The sequence below is a fragment of the Asparagus officinalis genome, chromosome 4 (assembly GCF_001876935.1).
Source record: "Asparagus officinalis chromosome 4, Aspof.V1, whole genome shotgun sequence".
Classification (NCBI taxonomy): Eukaryota; Viridiplantae; Streptophyta; class Magnoliopsida; order Asparagales; family Asparagaceae; genus Asparagus; species Asparagus officinalis.
Genome location: NC_033797.1, coordinates 3152229 through 3169479, shown reverse-complemented (window position 1 = coordinate 3169479; position 17251 = coordinate 3152229). Strand labels below are relative to the sequence as shown.

The window sequence follows — 17251 nt, the reverse complement described above, 5'->3', positions numbered from 1 at the left end:
AGGTTTAGTGTTAACGTGACGAGAGTTTGTGTTGCGATTGGAGCAACTTTGAGGACTTATCATCCTATTGACGAGGATTGATAAGTGGGTTTTGTCAGAGGTGTGATATTAACATGACAGGAGAATGTTGCGATTGGAGCAACTTTGAGGACTTATCATCCTATTGACGAGGATTGATAAGTGGATTGTCAGAGGTATGATGTTAACATGACAAGAATGTGTTGCGATTGGAGCAACTTTGTGGACTTATCATCCTATTGAAGAGGATTGATAAGTGGATTTTGTCAGAGGTTTAGTGTTAACGTGACAGAATGTGTTGCGATTGGGGCAACTTTGAGAACCTATCGCTCTATTGGAGAGAGTCGATAAGTGGATTGGTTGTCAGAGGTGTGATATTAACGTGACAAGATTTGTGTTGCGATTGGAGCAACTTTGTGGACTTATCATCCTATTGAAGAGGATTGATTGTGATAGTTTTTGTGGACCCGCCATCCTACTTGAAAGGATTGGCAAGAGAATTTGGAGAAAGCAGACTATCAGAGGTGATCATTAACGTGATAGTTTTAGTGGACCTGTCATCCTATTGAAGCGGATTGACAAGTTGATGGACTATCAGAGGTAAATATTAACGTGATAAGAGGATTGATAAGTTGATTGTCAGAGGTGTATGTTGTTAACGTGACAAATTGGGAGTAATGCGAGTTGAATGCATACTCTGTGGGGATGATGATCGTCAGAAGTGTAATGTTAACTCGACGATGTGAAAGATTTATTACTTTTAATCCAATGGATTCCAAGTAACCAACCCCCAGTCTTGATTAAGACTTAGCAGGGGAAGAAAAAGAGGTAGACAAGGCACATCGCCTAGTGAGGCACTATCCATGAAGTCGAAATAGAGGCACATCACCTGGTAGGCCATTATCTGATGTGTTTGACTATCAGAGGTAATTGTTAACGTGATAGTTTTGATGGACCCGCCATCCTATGGAAGAGAATTGGTGGGGAAATTTGGAGAAAGTAGACTATCAGAGGTGATCATTAACGTGATAGTTTTAGTGGACCTGTCATCCTATTGAAGCGGATTGACAAGTTGATGGACTATCAGAGGTAAATATTAACGTGATAGTTTTGTGGACGCTTGGTCCGATTGCTCAGGAGAAGATTGGGCTTCGTCCGATTGCTCAGGTGGATCCTGCCTACTTTGTTCTTCAGCTTTGATCCTGGCAATAATCTTTTGAGCCTGTTCGCCTTGAGAGATTAGTTGTCTCCAAGAACGACATTCTGCAACTCCGATTCGGGCTAGGAGGTCGGTTTGCAAATTGTGCCGACAGGTCTCCACTAGGGTAGACTGTGTCATACCTGACGAACACCGGAGAGCCATGGTTCGGAACCTTTTGACGAAGGCTTTGACGGATTCCCTCTTCTTCTGCTTAGTGGCGAGAAGAGTATGGATGGAGACTTCTGTATCCTCTTCAAAGAATCTTGACAGGAATAGTCTCTCTAGATCTGCCCATTTTTGGATACATCCCACAGGTAGTTTCCTGAACCATTCAAAGGCAACTCCCTTGAGGGTGCCAATGAATAATCGAGCTAGTATGGCATCGTTTGATATCATATTCCCAGTCTGTGACTTGAAATGATAGATATGTTGGTTCGGTGAACCCGTGCCATCAAAAGTTTGTAACGTCGGGACCTCAAACTTGGGAGGATAAGGGGTTGTATCCCATTCGGCAGGATAGGGCCTGACAACTCCCTCGTCTTGGAGCTCACTTCTGTTAGCAATGGCATTGAGGCGGGCTTCCAATTCTTCCATTTTGACAGACTGGAGATTATACTCGTTCTCAGTCTCTCTTCCATCATCAGAGGAAGATTTCAGATTGTGGGCTTCTTGGTCAGAAGCCGTGTCATCAACCACTTTTTCCTTCCCTTTGCTTGTGTGAGGTCGGGATGAAGACGTTTGTCCTCTCCGGGAGGATTCTTGCCTAGGTGGCGAATCTGTCTTCTGAGATTTGGCCTTGTCTGTGACAATTTGAGTCAACAGGGCCATGAGTTCATTAATGGCTTCTTGCTGAGATTTGAGCATGGCCTCCTGCTCATCAAGTCTCTTCGCGAGATCTTCATGGCTTTCTGTCATATAGGCGGAGCTCTCATGTTCAACAAAAGAGCTTGATGATTGGGACTCTGCAATGGCTGAGTGTTCATCATCGGAATTGGTTCCTCTGGCTAACCTTCGATAGTTGACAGGGGGAATGGCTCCTGTTCGCGTCCGAGTGCGTCGGTAGATCCCTTCAAACTCGTTAGCGATTTCTCTAACGGTCGGCGAACGACTTGTCTCAGAGTCATCGGAACTAGGACCTGAGGCTTTCCCTCTACCGATCACATTGATAGTGACTTCAGGATACTCGGTCTCTGGAGACTTCTTCCTGTGAGAACGTCGTCGTTGGTTGAGCAAAACAACATTCATAAATTGGTTGAACACCAACAGTTGGGCCGCATATGAGCAGCATTGACATTCCGAGAGGACCGTAGGAATGACTTGTTGCATCGGTCTTTCTCTCGATATGAACTCTCTCAAATCTGTTGTAAAGATTCGAGGAGAATTACTCACTGATCGTGAGGTTTGAACTGGAACCCCCAGTCCATGATTAGACAAGACTGGCTCTTGGTGAACATGGATCTGGTTGAGATACTTTGAATCCGTGGACTTTTTATATCCGCCCCTCAACCAAGTCGCGCTACGCAGAGTATTCGGGGGTCTCGCTGCCCGGTCAGCGAGCCGGGGGTCCAGGGGGCGGCACGCCCCTGGCCAGGGGGTCCGGGGGGGATGGTATACCCCCCGGCGGGGGTCGGGGGAGCGCCCCGAAGCTCCACGGAGAAGGCCAGGATCCATATTGAATTTCGTCACCCGAACGCATGCCTGAGCTCCAGGTGTTGCTGGTGAAACGCAGTTCTGAGGGCTGCGTTCAGTCTTATTCACACAGAGCCTATGTTTGGGCTCATAGACGCGAGACTTGCATTCTGAAATAGAAACGCAGGGCATAGGGTCGCGTTTAGGCTCACAAACGCGAAGCTCGCGTTGGTTGGAGGATCGATTTTCTCGAAGTTGTGCTCGTCGTCGAGATCTTCTTCTTCGTCGAGCGGCGTTCTTGTTGGTCTGTTTTAAGGCCTTTGCAGCGATGTCGTCGACAGAGTTGGCCGCTATTATGGGCCTTTCGTGACCCGAGAAACGTTGCTTTGGCACGAACGCAGAGCCTTCAACTCGGTGGACAAGTTTGGCCGAAGCTGAGCCCATAGTTTGGCTGTTCGAGCATTCTTGGTTGAAGGAGAAGGCTTCCTTCGGTATAGGAGCAACAGTTGGAGCTTTAGTCTCTTTGGAGACTTTGTGGATCTTGCGCATAGCCTTGGGGCTAAGGGATCCGGAGGAGAGGGCCTCCTCAAACTTGGCTTGATCAAACTCTACCACGAGAGTTTCGACGGTTGTTCCAGTAAGATGAACATCGGATTGCACCACCACTTCTTCATCAGAGAAGCTTGTCCCCAGCGGAGTCGCCATCTTTTGTTTGGTGGAAAATTTGTAATAAAAAGACAATGAAGGAAATTTGATTTGTATTCCTTTACTCTCGATTACAATTGGATTCCCGATTACAAAAGAGAAGAGAATGATCTGGATTCTCTCCTTTGTTTAATTCTGGGTTCTTCACGGTGGCGATGAGATGCTTCCCTCGAATGCTCGCGTCGAGTTTGCTTCTCGTTGACTATCCGACGTCTTGCTTCACTGGAACGTGGTCTTCTCCTCACGATTTGACGTTGTGGAGAACTCTGAACGAGTTTGAAACTCTATGAAAGAGTTGATTTAACCGAAAGTCGGTTATAAGCCAAGGATGAAGAAGATCTTGTTGCCGATCTCCAAAGCTCCAACCGAAGGATGAAGGATCCTCTTTTCGCTGCCAAGAGCCTTCAATGGTCGATTCAAGCCAAGAAAAATCGAACCCTTAACTCAGTTGAGTTTACTCGCTTTTATAGGGGTTTAAGGGGTGTAACCACCTCCTTAATTCGCTCCTAAGTGGGGCTAATGGGATGTAACCGCCCCTTAAATCACTCCTGAGTGGAGTTGTGATCCCCTCAGATCGTGGGAAACGGTTTTGAAACCGTTCAGCTCGTGTTTGAACGAGTCAAACGCAGGCCCGCGTTCTGGCATGAATTATGTGTCCAAACGCAGTGTCTGGAAGCTTGAACGCATCGTCTGGAAGCTGCGTTTGCAGCGGATGAAAGCTGCGTTTGGCAGCGGTATAGGGCTGCGTTGGGCAGCGCTTGGAACTGCGTTGGGCAGCGTCGGGCGGCGAATAGAGCTGCGTTGTGCAGCGATGTTGAGCTGCGTCGGGCAGCGAATAGAGCTGCGTCCAGTGGCGATTTAAGCTGCGTTTGCAACTTTTAGAGCTGCATTTGAACTGCGTTCGTGGCTATGAACGCGGCGCATCTTGATGCTGGTACGCGGGGAGGACTTCCACGTCTTGATTTGAAGAGACCATTGATTTGTAGTCTCTTTCTGTCGAAGCGTTGCAAAGATCATCATTTTGTAATCTTTACTTTAGCTTGGCGAATCTGTCTTCTGAGATTTGGCCTTGTCTGTGACAATTTGAGTCAACAGGGCCATGAGTTCATTAATGGCTTCTTGCTGAGATTTGAGCATGGCCTCCTGCTCATCAAGTCTCTTCGCGAGATCTTCATGGCTTTCTGTCTTGATTCCTTGTGGTAAAGGATTTGTTCTCTGCACTTGCTTCGAAGGCATCTTGGTCGAAGGGATTTGCCACGTAGGACCTGTGTGAAGGTATGCGCCATAATCCTGCTTCTGGACTGTGGGGGTGGACCCTGCATTTTGAACTTGAGATACGAGTCTCACCCTTGCATGTTGAATTTGGAACACGGGTGTGACCTTGGCGTTCGGTTTCTGCATCCATTAAACTGATGGACCTGCAAACGTGCATAGGATTTTTGGCAAACCCTCAGCCATCAACGGATTTGATAAGCCTTTACCGACCACCGTTTGAGTCGGGCTAGCATGTGGATTGTCTAAGTCCGTTCCACATGTAACGTTGTGCTAAGAGAATGAACCCTCTTAGACTTGATGCTATGATTTTGAATACATAGACTTTGTCATTTTTACGGAAAAAGACTAACCGGCAACGCGTGTTAGGCGTAGGCTTATCTCTAATTAGGGATCGAGATAAAGTCCCTCATGCGTAAAAGGCATGGATTTTGGTGCTACGATGTTGAATACGTAGACTTTGTCGTTATTTCTTCCTGTGTTACTTGAAACACTGAAAGAAAGTTGGAAGCGCCAGAGGTGTAATATTAACTTGGCATGAATTTTTACTTAGAGTGAAATTCAGAAGTTTTCTTTATTATCACTAGGATAATTCCAGAAAATATTTAATCCACTGGGGATTTTATAATGAAAACTTGCTATTCTTGTTGAAAAAGGATTAACAAGTTCATTGGGGGGTTTGACTGTTAGAGGTGTGATGTTAACCTAACAGTATTTTTTATGGACCTATCGCTCCGTTGATGAGAGTCAATAAGTGGAAAGTGTTGCGATCGGAGCAACTTTGAGGACCTATCGTTCTATTAACGAGAGTCGATAAGTTAATTTTGTCAGAGGTGTTTGATATTAACGTGACAAGATTGTGTTGCGATTGGAGCAACTTTATGGACTTATCATCCTATTGATGAGGATTGATAAGTGGGTTTTGTCAGAGGTTTAGTGTTAACGTGACAGAATTTGTGTTGCGATTGGAGCAACTTTGTGGACTTATCATCCTATTGATGAGGATTGATAAGTGGGTTTTGTCAGAGGTTTAATATTAACGTGACAGGAAGATGTTACGATCAGGGCAACTTTGAGGACTTATCATCCTATTGACGAGGATTGATAAGTGGGTTTTGTCAGAGGTTTAGTGTTAACGTGACAGGATTTGTGTTGCGATGGGAGCAACTTTGTGGACTTATCATCCTATTGATAAGGATTGATAAGTGAATTTGTCAGAGGTATGATGTTAACGTGACAAGAGAATATGTTGTGATCGGAGCAACTTTGAGGACTTATCGCTCTATTGGGGAGAGTCGATAAGTTAATTGTCAGAGGTTTGGTGTTAACATGACGGGAATTTGTTGCGATCGGAGCAACTTTGTGGACTTATCATCCTATTGAAGAGGATTAATAAGTTGATTTTGTCAGAGGTGTAGGATTAACGTGACAAGAAAATGTTGCGATCGGAGCAACTTTTTGGACTTATCATCCCATTGAAGAGGATTGATAAGTGGATTGGTTGTCAGAGGTGTGATATTAACGTGACAAGAATTTGTTGCGATCGGAGCAACTTTGAGGACTTATCATCCTATTGATGAGGATTGATAAGTGAATTTTGTCAGAGGTGTGATATTAACGTGACAGGAAGATGTTGTGATCAAGGCAACTTTGAGGACTTATCATCCTATTGAAGAGGATTGATAAGTTGATTTTGTCAGAGGTGTAGGATTAACGTGACAAGAAAATGTTACGATCGGAGCAACTTTGTGGATTTATCATCCCATTGAAGAGGATTGATAAGTGGATTGGTTATCAGAGGTGTGATATTAACGTGACAAGAATTTGTTGCGATCGGAGCAACTTTGAGGACTTATCATCCTATTGATGAGGATTGATAAGTGAATTTTGTCAGAGGTGTGATATTAACGTGACATGAAGATGTTGCGATCAAGGCAACTTTGAGGACTTATCATCCTATTGAAGAGGATTGATAAGTTGATTGTCAGAGGTATGGTGTTAACGGGACAGGATTGTGTTGCGATTGGAGCAACTTTGTGGACTTATCATCCTATTGATAAGGATTGATAAGTTGATTTGTCAGAGGTTTGGTGTTAACGTGACAGGATTGTGTTGCGATCGGAGCAACTTTGTGGACTTATCATCCTATTGAAGAGGATTGATAAGTGGGTTGTCAGAGGTGTGATATTAACGTGACAGGATTGTGTTGCGATTGGAGCAACTTTGTGGACTTATCATCCTATTGACGAGGATTGATAAGTTGATTTGTCAGAGGTTTGGTGTTAACGTGACAGGATTGTGTTGCGATCGGAGCAAAACAAGATTTTTATCATCCTATTGAAGAGGATTGATAAGTGGGTTGTCAGAGGTGTGATATTAACGTGACAGGATTGTGTTGCGATTGGAGCAACTTTGTGGACTTATCATCCTATTGACGAGGATTGATAAGTTGATTTGTCAGAGGTTTGGTGTTAACGTGACAAGAAAATGTGTACTTGTGATTTGAACAAGATTTTGGGGACTAGCGTCTCGCTGGGGAAACTTGCTAGGTGAGTTTATCATCAGAATTGATGAATTTTGATGCTTGTGATTTGAACAAGATTTTGAAGACTTAGCGTCTTGCTGGGGAAGATTGCGATTTGAGCAATTTTGAGGACCTATCATCTTATTGAAGAGGAGTGATAGGTTGATTGTCAGAGGTGAAGAGGATTGGTGGGAGAATTTGGAGGAAAAGGACTATCAGATGTGACGGTTAACGTGATAGTTTTGGTGGACCCGCCATCCTACTTGAAGAGGATTGGTGGGGGAATTTGGAGGAAAATGACTATCAGAGGTGACAGTTAACGTGATAGTTTTGGTGGACCCGCCATCCTATTGAGGAGGATTGGTGGGGGAATTTGGAGGAAAAGGACTATCAGAGGTGACGGTTAACGTGATAGTTTTGGTGGACCCGCCATCCTACTTCAAGAGGATTGGTAAGTTGATGGACTATCAGAGGTAACTGTTAACGTGATAGTTTTGATGGACCCGCCATCCTATGGAAGAGGATTGGTGGGGGAATTTGGAGGAAATAAACTATCAGAGGTAATTGTTAACGTGATAGTTTTGATGGACCCGCCATCCTATGGAAGAGAATTGGTGGGGAAATTTGGAGAAAGTAGACTATCAGAGGTGATCATTAACGTGATAGTTTTAGTGGACCCGCCATCCTATTTCTCGCGAAGAGACTTGATGAGCAGGAGGCCATGCTCAAATCTCAGCAAGAGGCCATCAATGAACTCATGACTCTGTTGACTCAAATTGTCACAGACAAGGCCAAATCTCAGAAGACAGATTCGCCACCTAGGCAAGAATCCGTAGACTATCAGAGGTGATCATTAACGTGATAGTTTTAGTGGACCCGCCATCCTATTGAAGAGGATTAGCTTCAGCGGCCGTAGTATCTTCCGGTTCTGACTGGGGAGAGTGAGCTTGGTCCGATTGCTCAGGTGAAGGTTGGGCTTGGTCCGATTGCTCAGGTTGATCCTGCCTACTTTGTTCTTCAGCTTTGATCCTGGCAATAATCTTTTGAGCCTGTTCGCCTTGAGAGATTAGTTGTCTCCAAGAACGACATTCTGCAACTCCGATTCGGACTAGGAGGTCGGTTTGTAAATTGTGCCGACAGGTCTCTACCAGTGTAGACTGTGTCATACCTGACCCCTTATCCTCTAAAATTCGAGGTCCCGACGCTACAAACTTTTGACGGCACGGAATCACCGAACCAACATATCTATCATTTCAAATCACAGACTGGAAATGCGATATCAAACGACGCTATATTGGCTCGATTGTTCTTTGGCACCCTCAAGGGAGTTGCCTTTGAATGGTTCAGGAAACTACCTGCGGGATGTATCCAAAAATTGACAGATCTAGAGAGACTATTCCTGTCAAGATTCTTTGAAGAGGATACAGAAGTCTCCATCCATACTCTTCTCGCCACTAAGCAGAAGAAGAGGGAGTCCGTCAAATCCTTCGTCAAAAGGTTTCGAAATATGGCTCTACGATGTCCGACAGGTATGACACAGTCTACCCTAGTTCAGACCTGTCGACACAATTTGCAAACCGACCTCCTAGCCCGAATAGGGGTTGCAGAATGTCGTTCTTGGAGACAACTAATCTCTCAAGGCGAACAGGCTCAAAAGATTATTGTCAGGATTAAAGCTGAAGAACAAAGTAGGCAGGATCAACCTGAGCAATCGGACCAAGCCCAACTATCACCTGAGCAATCGGACCAAGCTCACTCTTCCCAGTCAGAACCGGAAGATACTACGGCCACTGAAGCTAATCCTCCTCTTCAGTAGGATGGTAGGTCCAACAACTATCACGTTAATGATCACCTCTGATAGTCCATTTTCTCTAAATTATCCCACTAATCCTCTTCAAGTAGGATGGCGGGTCCACCAAAACTATCACGTTAACCGTCACCTCTGATAGGTCCTTTTCCTCCAAATTCCCCACCAATCCTCTTCAAGTAGGATGGCGGGTCCACAAAACTATCACGTTAACCGTCACCTCTGATAGTCATTTTCTTCCAAATCCCCCCACTAATCCTCTTCAAGTAGGATGGCGGGTCCACAAAACTATCACGTTAACAGTTACCTCTGATAGTCAAACTCATCAGATAATGGCCTACCAGGTAACGTGCCTTTATTCCGACTTCATGGATAGTGCCCCACTAGGTGATGTGCCTTGTCTACCTCTTTTTATTCCCCTGCTAAGTCTTAATCAAGACTGGGGGTTGGTTACTTGGAATCCACTGAATTAAGAGTAACGAATCTTTTACATCGTCGAGTTAATATTATACTTCTGACGATCATCACCCCACAGAGTATGAATGCAGCTTGCATCACTCCCAATTTGTCACGTTAACAATACACCTCTGACAATCAACTTATCAATCCTCATCAATAGGATGATAGGTCCCCGAAATTGCTCAAATCTCAATCTTTCCCAGCAAGACACTAAGTCTTCAAAATCTTGTTCAAATCACAGGTATCAGAACTCATCGTTCCTGATGATAAACTCACCTAGCAAGTTTCCCCAGCGGGACGCTAATTCCTAAAATCTTGTGCAAGTCACAAGTACACATTCTCTTGTCACGTTAACACTAAACCTCTGACAAATCAACTTATCAATCCTCGTCAATAGGATGATAAGTCCACACTTATCAATCCTCGTCAATAGGATGATAAGTCCACAAAGTTGCTCTCATCGCAACACACATTCCTGTCATGTTAATATCACACATCTGACAAACCCACTTATCAATCCTCGCTAATAGGATGATAAGTCCACAAAGTTGCTCCGATCGCAACAAATTCCCGTCATGTTAACACCAAACCTCTGACAATTAACTTATCGACTCTCCCCAATAGAGCGATAAGTCCTCAAAGTTGCCCTGATCGCAACATCTTCCTGTCACGTTAATATCACACCTCTGACAAAAATCAACTTATCAATCCTCGTCAATAGGATGATAAGTCCACAAAGTTGCTCCCATCGCAACACAAATCCTGTCACGTTAACACTACACCTCTGACAAAATCAACTTATCGACTCTCGTCAATAGAGCGATAGGTCCTCAAAGTTGCTCCGATCGCAACACTTTCCACTTATCGACTCTCGTCAACAGAGCGATAGGTAATATCACACCTCTGACAAAATTCACTTATCAATCTTCTTCAATAGGATGATAAGTCCATAAAGTTGCTCCGATCGCAACAAATTCCCGTCATGTTAACACCAAACCTCTGACAATCCACTTATCAATCCTCTTCAATAGGATGATAAGTCCACAAAGTTGCTCCCATCGCAACACAATCTCACGTTAACACTAAACCTCTGACAAAAACCCACTTATCAATCCTCATCAATAGGATGATAAGTCACAAAGTTGCTCCAATCGCAACACAATCTTGTCACGTTAATATCAAACACCTCTGACAAAATCAACTTATCAACTCTCGTCAATAGAGCGATAGGTCCTCAAAGTTGCTCCGATCGCAACACTTTCCACTTATCGACTCTCATCAACGGAGCGATAGGTCCATAAAAATACTGTTAGGTTAACATCACACCTCTAACAGTCAAACCCCCCAATGAACTTGTTAATCCTTTTTCAACAAGAATAGCAAGTTGTCATTATAAAATCCCCAGTGGATTAGAGATTTTCTGAAATTATCCGAGTGATAATAAAGAAAATTTCTGAATTTCACTCTAAGTAAAAATTCATGCCAAGTTAATATTACACCTCTGGCGTTTCTAACTTTCTTTCAGTGTTTCAAGTAACACAGGAAGAAATAACGACAAAGTCTACGTATTCAATATCGTAGCACCAAAGTTCATGCCTTACACGTATGGGGGACTTTATCTCGATCCCTAATTAGAGATAAGCCTACGCCTAACACGCGTTGCCGGTTAGTCGTTTCCCGTGAAAATGACAAAGTCTATGTATTCAAAATCATAGCATCAAGTCTAAGAGGGTTCATTCTCTTAGCACAACGTTACATGTGGAACGGACTTAGACAATCCACATGCTAGCCCGACTCAAACGGTAGTCGGTAAAGGCTTATCAAATCCGTTGATGGCTGAGGGTTTGCCAAAAATCCTATGCACGTTTGCAGGTCCATCAGCTTAATGGATGTGAGCCGAGACTTAAAACAGATGAGCCAAAGACAAGTCTCAAAGACTTAGTCAAAAATGCACGGAAGCCACTTCCATGCTTAAGTCAAAATGTTTGAGGAGGTAGACCCTGCCGATGCAAAAACGGAAACGCGGAGTCACACCCGTGTTCCAATTTAACATGCAAGGGTGAGACCGCCATCTCAAGTTCAAAGATGCAGGGTTCACCCCCACATTTTCAGAAGCAGGATTATGGCGCATACATTCAACAGCTTACGCTCGCAAATCCCTTCAACCAGATCCTTCGAAGCAAGTGCAGAGAACAAATCCTTTACCACAAGACATCAACAGCTCCAAGATCAGAGTTTGAGATCCTAAAGTATCCGAAAATTTCATCCCAGTCAACCTCGCGAACTTTCGAAACTTTGGAAGGTTCTGATAGCTGTCTAAAATTCACAAATAGATAGCTGTCCCCTATTAAATACACGATGCATGGAAGTTACACTCTGCGACTCCAGAAGGTTACAAACTTTGAGAGCACGTTAGATCGCTAATGTTACAATCTGACGACTCGACAATTTATGGTAAGCTCTAATCAAACAGTCCTTCATAATCAACATCGGGAGTTATAATCTGACGACTCTCATATATCAGAGAGCTAAAGCAAAATTTACAAAATGGACGGATTGCAACGCTTCGACAGAAAGAGACTACACAATCGACGGTCTCTTCAATCAAAACTGCATGGAAGATCCTCCCCGCACACCAGCATCAAGACGATCGCGTCATGAGCCACGGAACGCAGCTCAACGCATTCTCATTCACCGCAGCTCAACGCAGCTCCCGCGTACCCAAACGCAGTCCAACCGCTGTCCCAACGCACCTCCAACCGGCTGCTAGACGTAACTCGTATACCGCCTGTGCCCAACGCAGCCAGCGCTGCAACGCAGCTCTATACTGCTTGCCAGACGCAAGCTCTAACGCTGCCAGAGCAGCTCCAAGCGCTGCCAACGCCAGCTCTATACCGCTGCCCAAACGCAGCTCCAACCGCTGCCAGACGGCAGCTCAACCGTGCCGACGCAGCTTTATACGCACTGCCCGACTCGCAGGCTCCAAGCGCTGCCAACGCAGCTTTCATCCGTTGCCAAACGCAGCTTCCAACGCTGCCAACGCAGCTTCCAAATTGCTGCCAACGTAGCTTCCAACGCTGCCAACGCAGCTTTCAAATTGCTGTAAACGCAGCTCAGATCCGCTGCCAAACGCAGCTCTTAAATCGCTGCAAATGAGCTTCCAAACGCTGCGTCCGAGCTTCCAGATGCTGCGTTCAAGCTTTTAGGCATTGCGTTTGGACACAGAATCCATGCCAGAACGCGGGCCTGCGTTTGACTCGTTCAAACACCAGCTGAACGGTTCTAAAACCGTTTCCCACGATCTGAGGGGATCACAACTCCACTCAGGAGTGATTTAAAGGGCGGTTACATCCCATTAGCCCCACTTAGGAGCGAATTAAGGAGGTGGTTACACCCCTTAATCCCCTATAAATAACTGAAAATCAATTCAGTTCAAGGGTTCGGTCGGTTGGAACTTCTTGGCAGCAAAGGGAGAGATCGATATTCATCCTTTGGAGCATTCCTTGAAGCCTTCGGCCTTGGCTTGAGAACCGATTCTCGGTTCAAATCAACTCTTCTTCAAGAGTTCTAAACTCGATCAGAGTTATCAACTCATCAAGATTTTTAAACTTGCCACGCAAGTTCTCCACAACGTCAAATCGTGAGGAGAAGACCGTTGTTCCAGTGAGTACAAGACATCGGATCGTCAACGAGAAGCAAACTCGACGTGAGCATTCGAGGGAACCCAGAATTAAACAAAGGGGAGAATCCAGATCATTCTCCTCTCTTTTATAATCAGGAAATCCAATTGTAACTGAGATTAAAGGAATACAAATCAATTTTCCTTCGTTTCTTTTACTGCAAATTTTCCACAAACAGTAATGAGATTGTTTTCTTGGTCTCTTATAGAAAGGTTATTATCCTTTAATCGAATATCATAACCTTTCTCTAAGAGTTGCCCAAGGCTCAATATATTGGTCTTCATGCTTGGGATATAGTAAACGTTAGAAATAATTTGATGATCTCCATTCTTCAATCGGATGAGAATATTTCCTTTACCTTTCACCTCCATCTTCGATTCATCTCCCAAAGCCACATTTCCTTTCACCGATTCATCAAGCTCCACAAACATGCTTCTTTTCCCGCACATGTGATTGCTTGCACCGCTATCGAGGTACCACTTGTGAACCTCATATTGTTCATCTTTCTTGTAAGCCATCAATAGCATATCATCTTCTTGGCTTCTTTCTTAACATAATTGGACTTCTCTTCAACTCTATTATTGTTCGGAGCTTTGCATTCGGAAGCATAGTGTCCAAACTTTCCACAATTATAGCATTTAACGCTTGACTTATCGTACCTTGGTTTTTGATTTCCTCTCCCACGACCTCTTGATGAGCTTTCTCCTCTTTGGTTGGTGTTGTCATCATGAGGCCTCCAACCTCGTCCATTTCCATATCCACGACCTCGTCCTCGGACTTGACCGCCACCTCGTCTTTGATAACTTCGTCCGCTTTCTTCTTTAGTTTGATCAATCCGCATCTTGAGTACTTGTTCTGCAATATCTTCCTTCTTCTTCTTCTTTTCTTCATAAGCTTGTAACGACCCAAGAAGTTGCTCCATCGTCATAGCCTCCAAATCCTTTGTTTCTTCAATGACAGTGACAATATGCTCGAATTTTGGATCCAACGATCTAAGAACCTTCTCCATGATTCTCACCTCATCTAACTTCTCGCCATTTCTCTTTAGGTTATTAGTAACCGTTAAAACTCTTGAGAAGTAATCGGAGACGAGTTCACCTTCCTTCATTTGCAACGCTTCAAATTCTCCTCTTAGAGTTTGAAGACGTACCTTCTTGACTTGATCTGCTCCCTTGTAAGAAGTTCGAAGCTTCTCCCATGCTTCTTTGGCCGTCTTTGCTCCCGCGACCTTCTCGAATGTATCTTCATCTAGACCTTGATAGATTAGACAGAGAGCCTTCTTGTCTCTCTTCCTTGATTCTCTCAAACTATCCTTTTGAGTTTGAGATAGACTACCATCATTCTCCGGTTCAATGAAGCCTTTCTCGACTATCTCCCACACGTCATATGTTCCTAGGATAACCGTCATTCTTAGACTCCAATTGTCATAGTTGCTCTTTGTGAGCATCGGGACTTGAAAGGGAACACCGTTACTCGCCATCTTCAAGGGAATCTTCTAGCTCTGATGCCACTTTGTTGGGAAGAAATATTTGGAGGTGATGGAGAAAGTGTTTAAGAATTCGGGAGACAATAGAAATTTAGGAAGAAGAAGATTTTTATTTCTTTTGAACACCTTAGAACAACTTGGAACTTCTTGATTACAAATGAGAGGGAAGGGGAGGTATTTATAGCCTCCAAAGTACAAAATATCTAGAATATTTTAATTCTAAATCTAGAGAGTTCTAGCATAATATTTAGAATTTTATATTACAATTATCTAGAGAAATATCTAAATATTCATTCTCTATAATTTTCTAGAACATTTTAAGGAGGTGGAGATGTTTAGATATTTCTAGAGAAAACTCTAGAATTTGGATCAAGTATTGGGTTTTGGCCCAACAAATAATAATTGGATCATTGATCCAATAATTAAACTTGATCCAAAATCAAGTTTACTTTTCAACACTTAGTTCCTTGTTGGACTATTAGTATTATTATATGGAATGATCTACATCTTCATAGTCATAAATCATAATCTATGTAGTTGAAATTCTCATGCATACATGTCAAATTCGCAAGTTTTCTGCAAGAATTTTTTTTGATAAAATACAGTTCTTGTAATTTAAAAGAGCAGAATGGCATTTTTAATGTCGGTCATCTTAACAAACTAGATGGGATTACCTTATGTTTTTCCTTTTGAGAAGAAGAGCTAACCTTGTTGAGTCGTTGACCATTTCAGGATTTATCTGTTGGCTCAACATTTTAACTGATTAACTGGAGAAAATAGATGCATAATATATGAAAAGAAAAAGGGAGAAGTAGATGTCGGACATTAAAGCTATTAGGAAGGATCTCCCATAAATATTTGCTCAACTAAGAAACAGGAACCAGAGCTATTTTTCATTTTCCAATTATTTTAAAGGCTTTACTATGGAAAATCATGATTTAGTTAAAAAGAAAAGAAATGCAGAATGTTGCAGAAAAAAGAAACAAACTTTATGATCTCATTACAGAGTAATACATGGTATAATAATTTTTTTATATTTTTATTTTCATTTTGCTTTCAGGGAAGATTTTGGACATTTTGCAGAAGTATGTTTCAGGGCATTTGGAGATAGAGTGAAATTCTGGACGACATTTAATGAACCGAACTTTATGGTGAAATTCGGTTATGTCAGTGGAGATCACCCTCCAAGTCATTGTTCAGAACCATATGGGAATTGTGCGTTTGGAGATTCTTCGCCTGAACCATATAGCACCGCACGTAACATTATATTGTCACATGCAACAGCCGTCGATATCTACAGAAAATTTTATCAGGTAAAAAATAAATAAAACTTTATCATATTCTTTAGTTCTGAAATTATAGGATTTATAATGTTCATCTGTTTATATTATTCTATATGTAACACATAACTTATAAGAATTCTATTATTCAGGCAAATCAAGGGGGGTTCTATTGGTGTTGTGATTCAGAGCAAGCGGTATGAGCTCCTAAGAAATACTACCGAAGATTTTCTTGGCTGCTCAATGGGTTTTATCTTTTGAAGTTGGATGGTAATAACTTTCCTTAAATACACAAAATTCATCATAATACCGAACTTTCTTTTTCATGCTTGCGATGCCGTCTATATTTACTAAAAACTGGAGACTGATATGTTAAGGAACTCTTTGGTAGACTTTGCATAATCTAGTTCCTCATTGTTTATTATCATTCACTAATACAGAACGTTACTTGTACAGGTTCCTAGATCCTATAATCTTCGGTGATTATCCTATCGAAATGTACCGAGTTCTAGCATCAAAGTTACCAACATTCACAGCTGAAGAAAGGAGAAAACTGCAGAATAAATTGGATTTCATCGGAATCAATCATTATTCAACTGTTTATGTGAAGGACTGCATGAATTCTCCATGTATGGTGGATAGATTCGATGGAAATGCCTTAGTATCCACAACTGCAGAAAGAAATGGAGTACCCATTGGATCTCCGGTAAGAACCAAGGCGGAGTGAAAGAGAAAATAAATAAATAAATTATTGATATATGGTGAATAAGATTAAAATTAAATATCTTCATGGTTCATCTACTGACACTGTAGGCTGGAATGCCAAATTTTTATGCCGTTCCACATGGAATGGAGAAACTGGTCCTCTACATCAAGGAAAGATACGACAATACTCCCATGTACATCACTGAAAATGGTAAGTTGTACAATGATAAAAAAATAAGCATGTTAGATTCTTTCTATTCTCTCTAAATGACCAATCTGTTCTGTATAATAAACGATAATTTAATTCATTACGTTTTGTCAGATATGTGCATTTACCTATTTTTTTTTTTTTCTCCTCGCCAGGTTTTAGCCAAGAAAGCTATGATGGAATGTCCACTAATGAATTGCTTTATGATAAGGAAATAATAGAATTAATCAGAATCTATCTCACTTCTCTTGCTTATATTTCACAGCATATACCATGA

The 17251-nt window shown here is 42.7% G+C and overlaps 1 protein-coding gene and 1 pseudogene across 1 annotated transcript; one reads left to right on the top strand and one right to left on the bottom strand.

Annotated features, from left to right (window-relative positions):
* Nucleotides 13813-14775, bottom strand: LOC109836244. The gene has a single exon (XM_020404108.1). The coding sequence runs from the start codon at nucleotides 14773-14775 to the stop codon at nucleotides 13813-13815; it is 963 nt and encodes a 320-aa protein (XP_020259697.1).
* LOC109836243 lies at nucleotides 15739-17251 on the top strand (annotated as a pseudogene).

Bases quoted from the DNA above. Each gene is read 5' to 3' on its own strand.
- LOC109836244 (XM_020404108.1), bottom strand. From the start codon at position 14,775: ATGGCGAGTAACGGTGTTCCCTTTCAAGTCCCGATGCTCACAAAGAGC.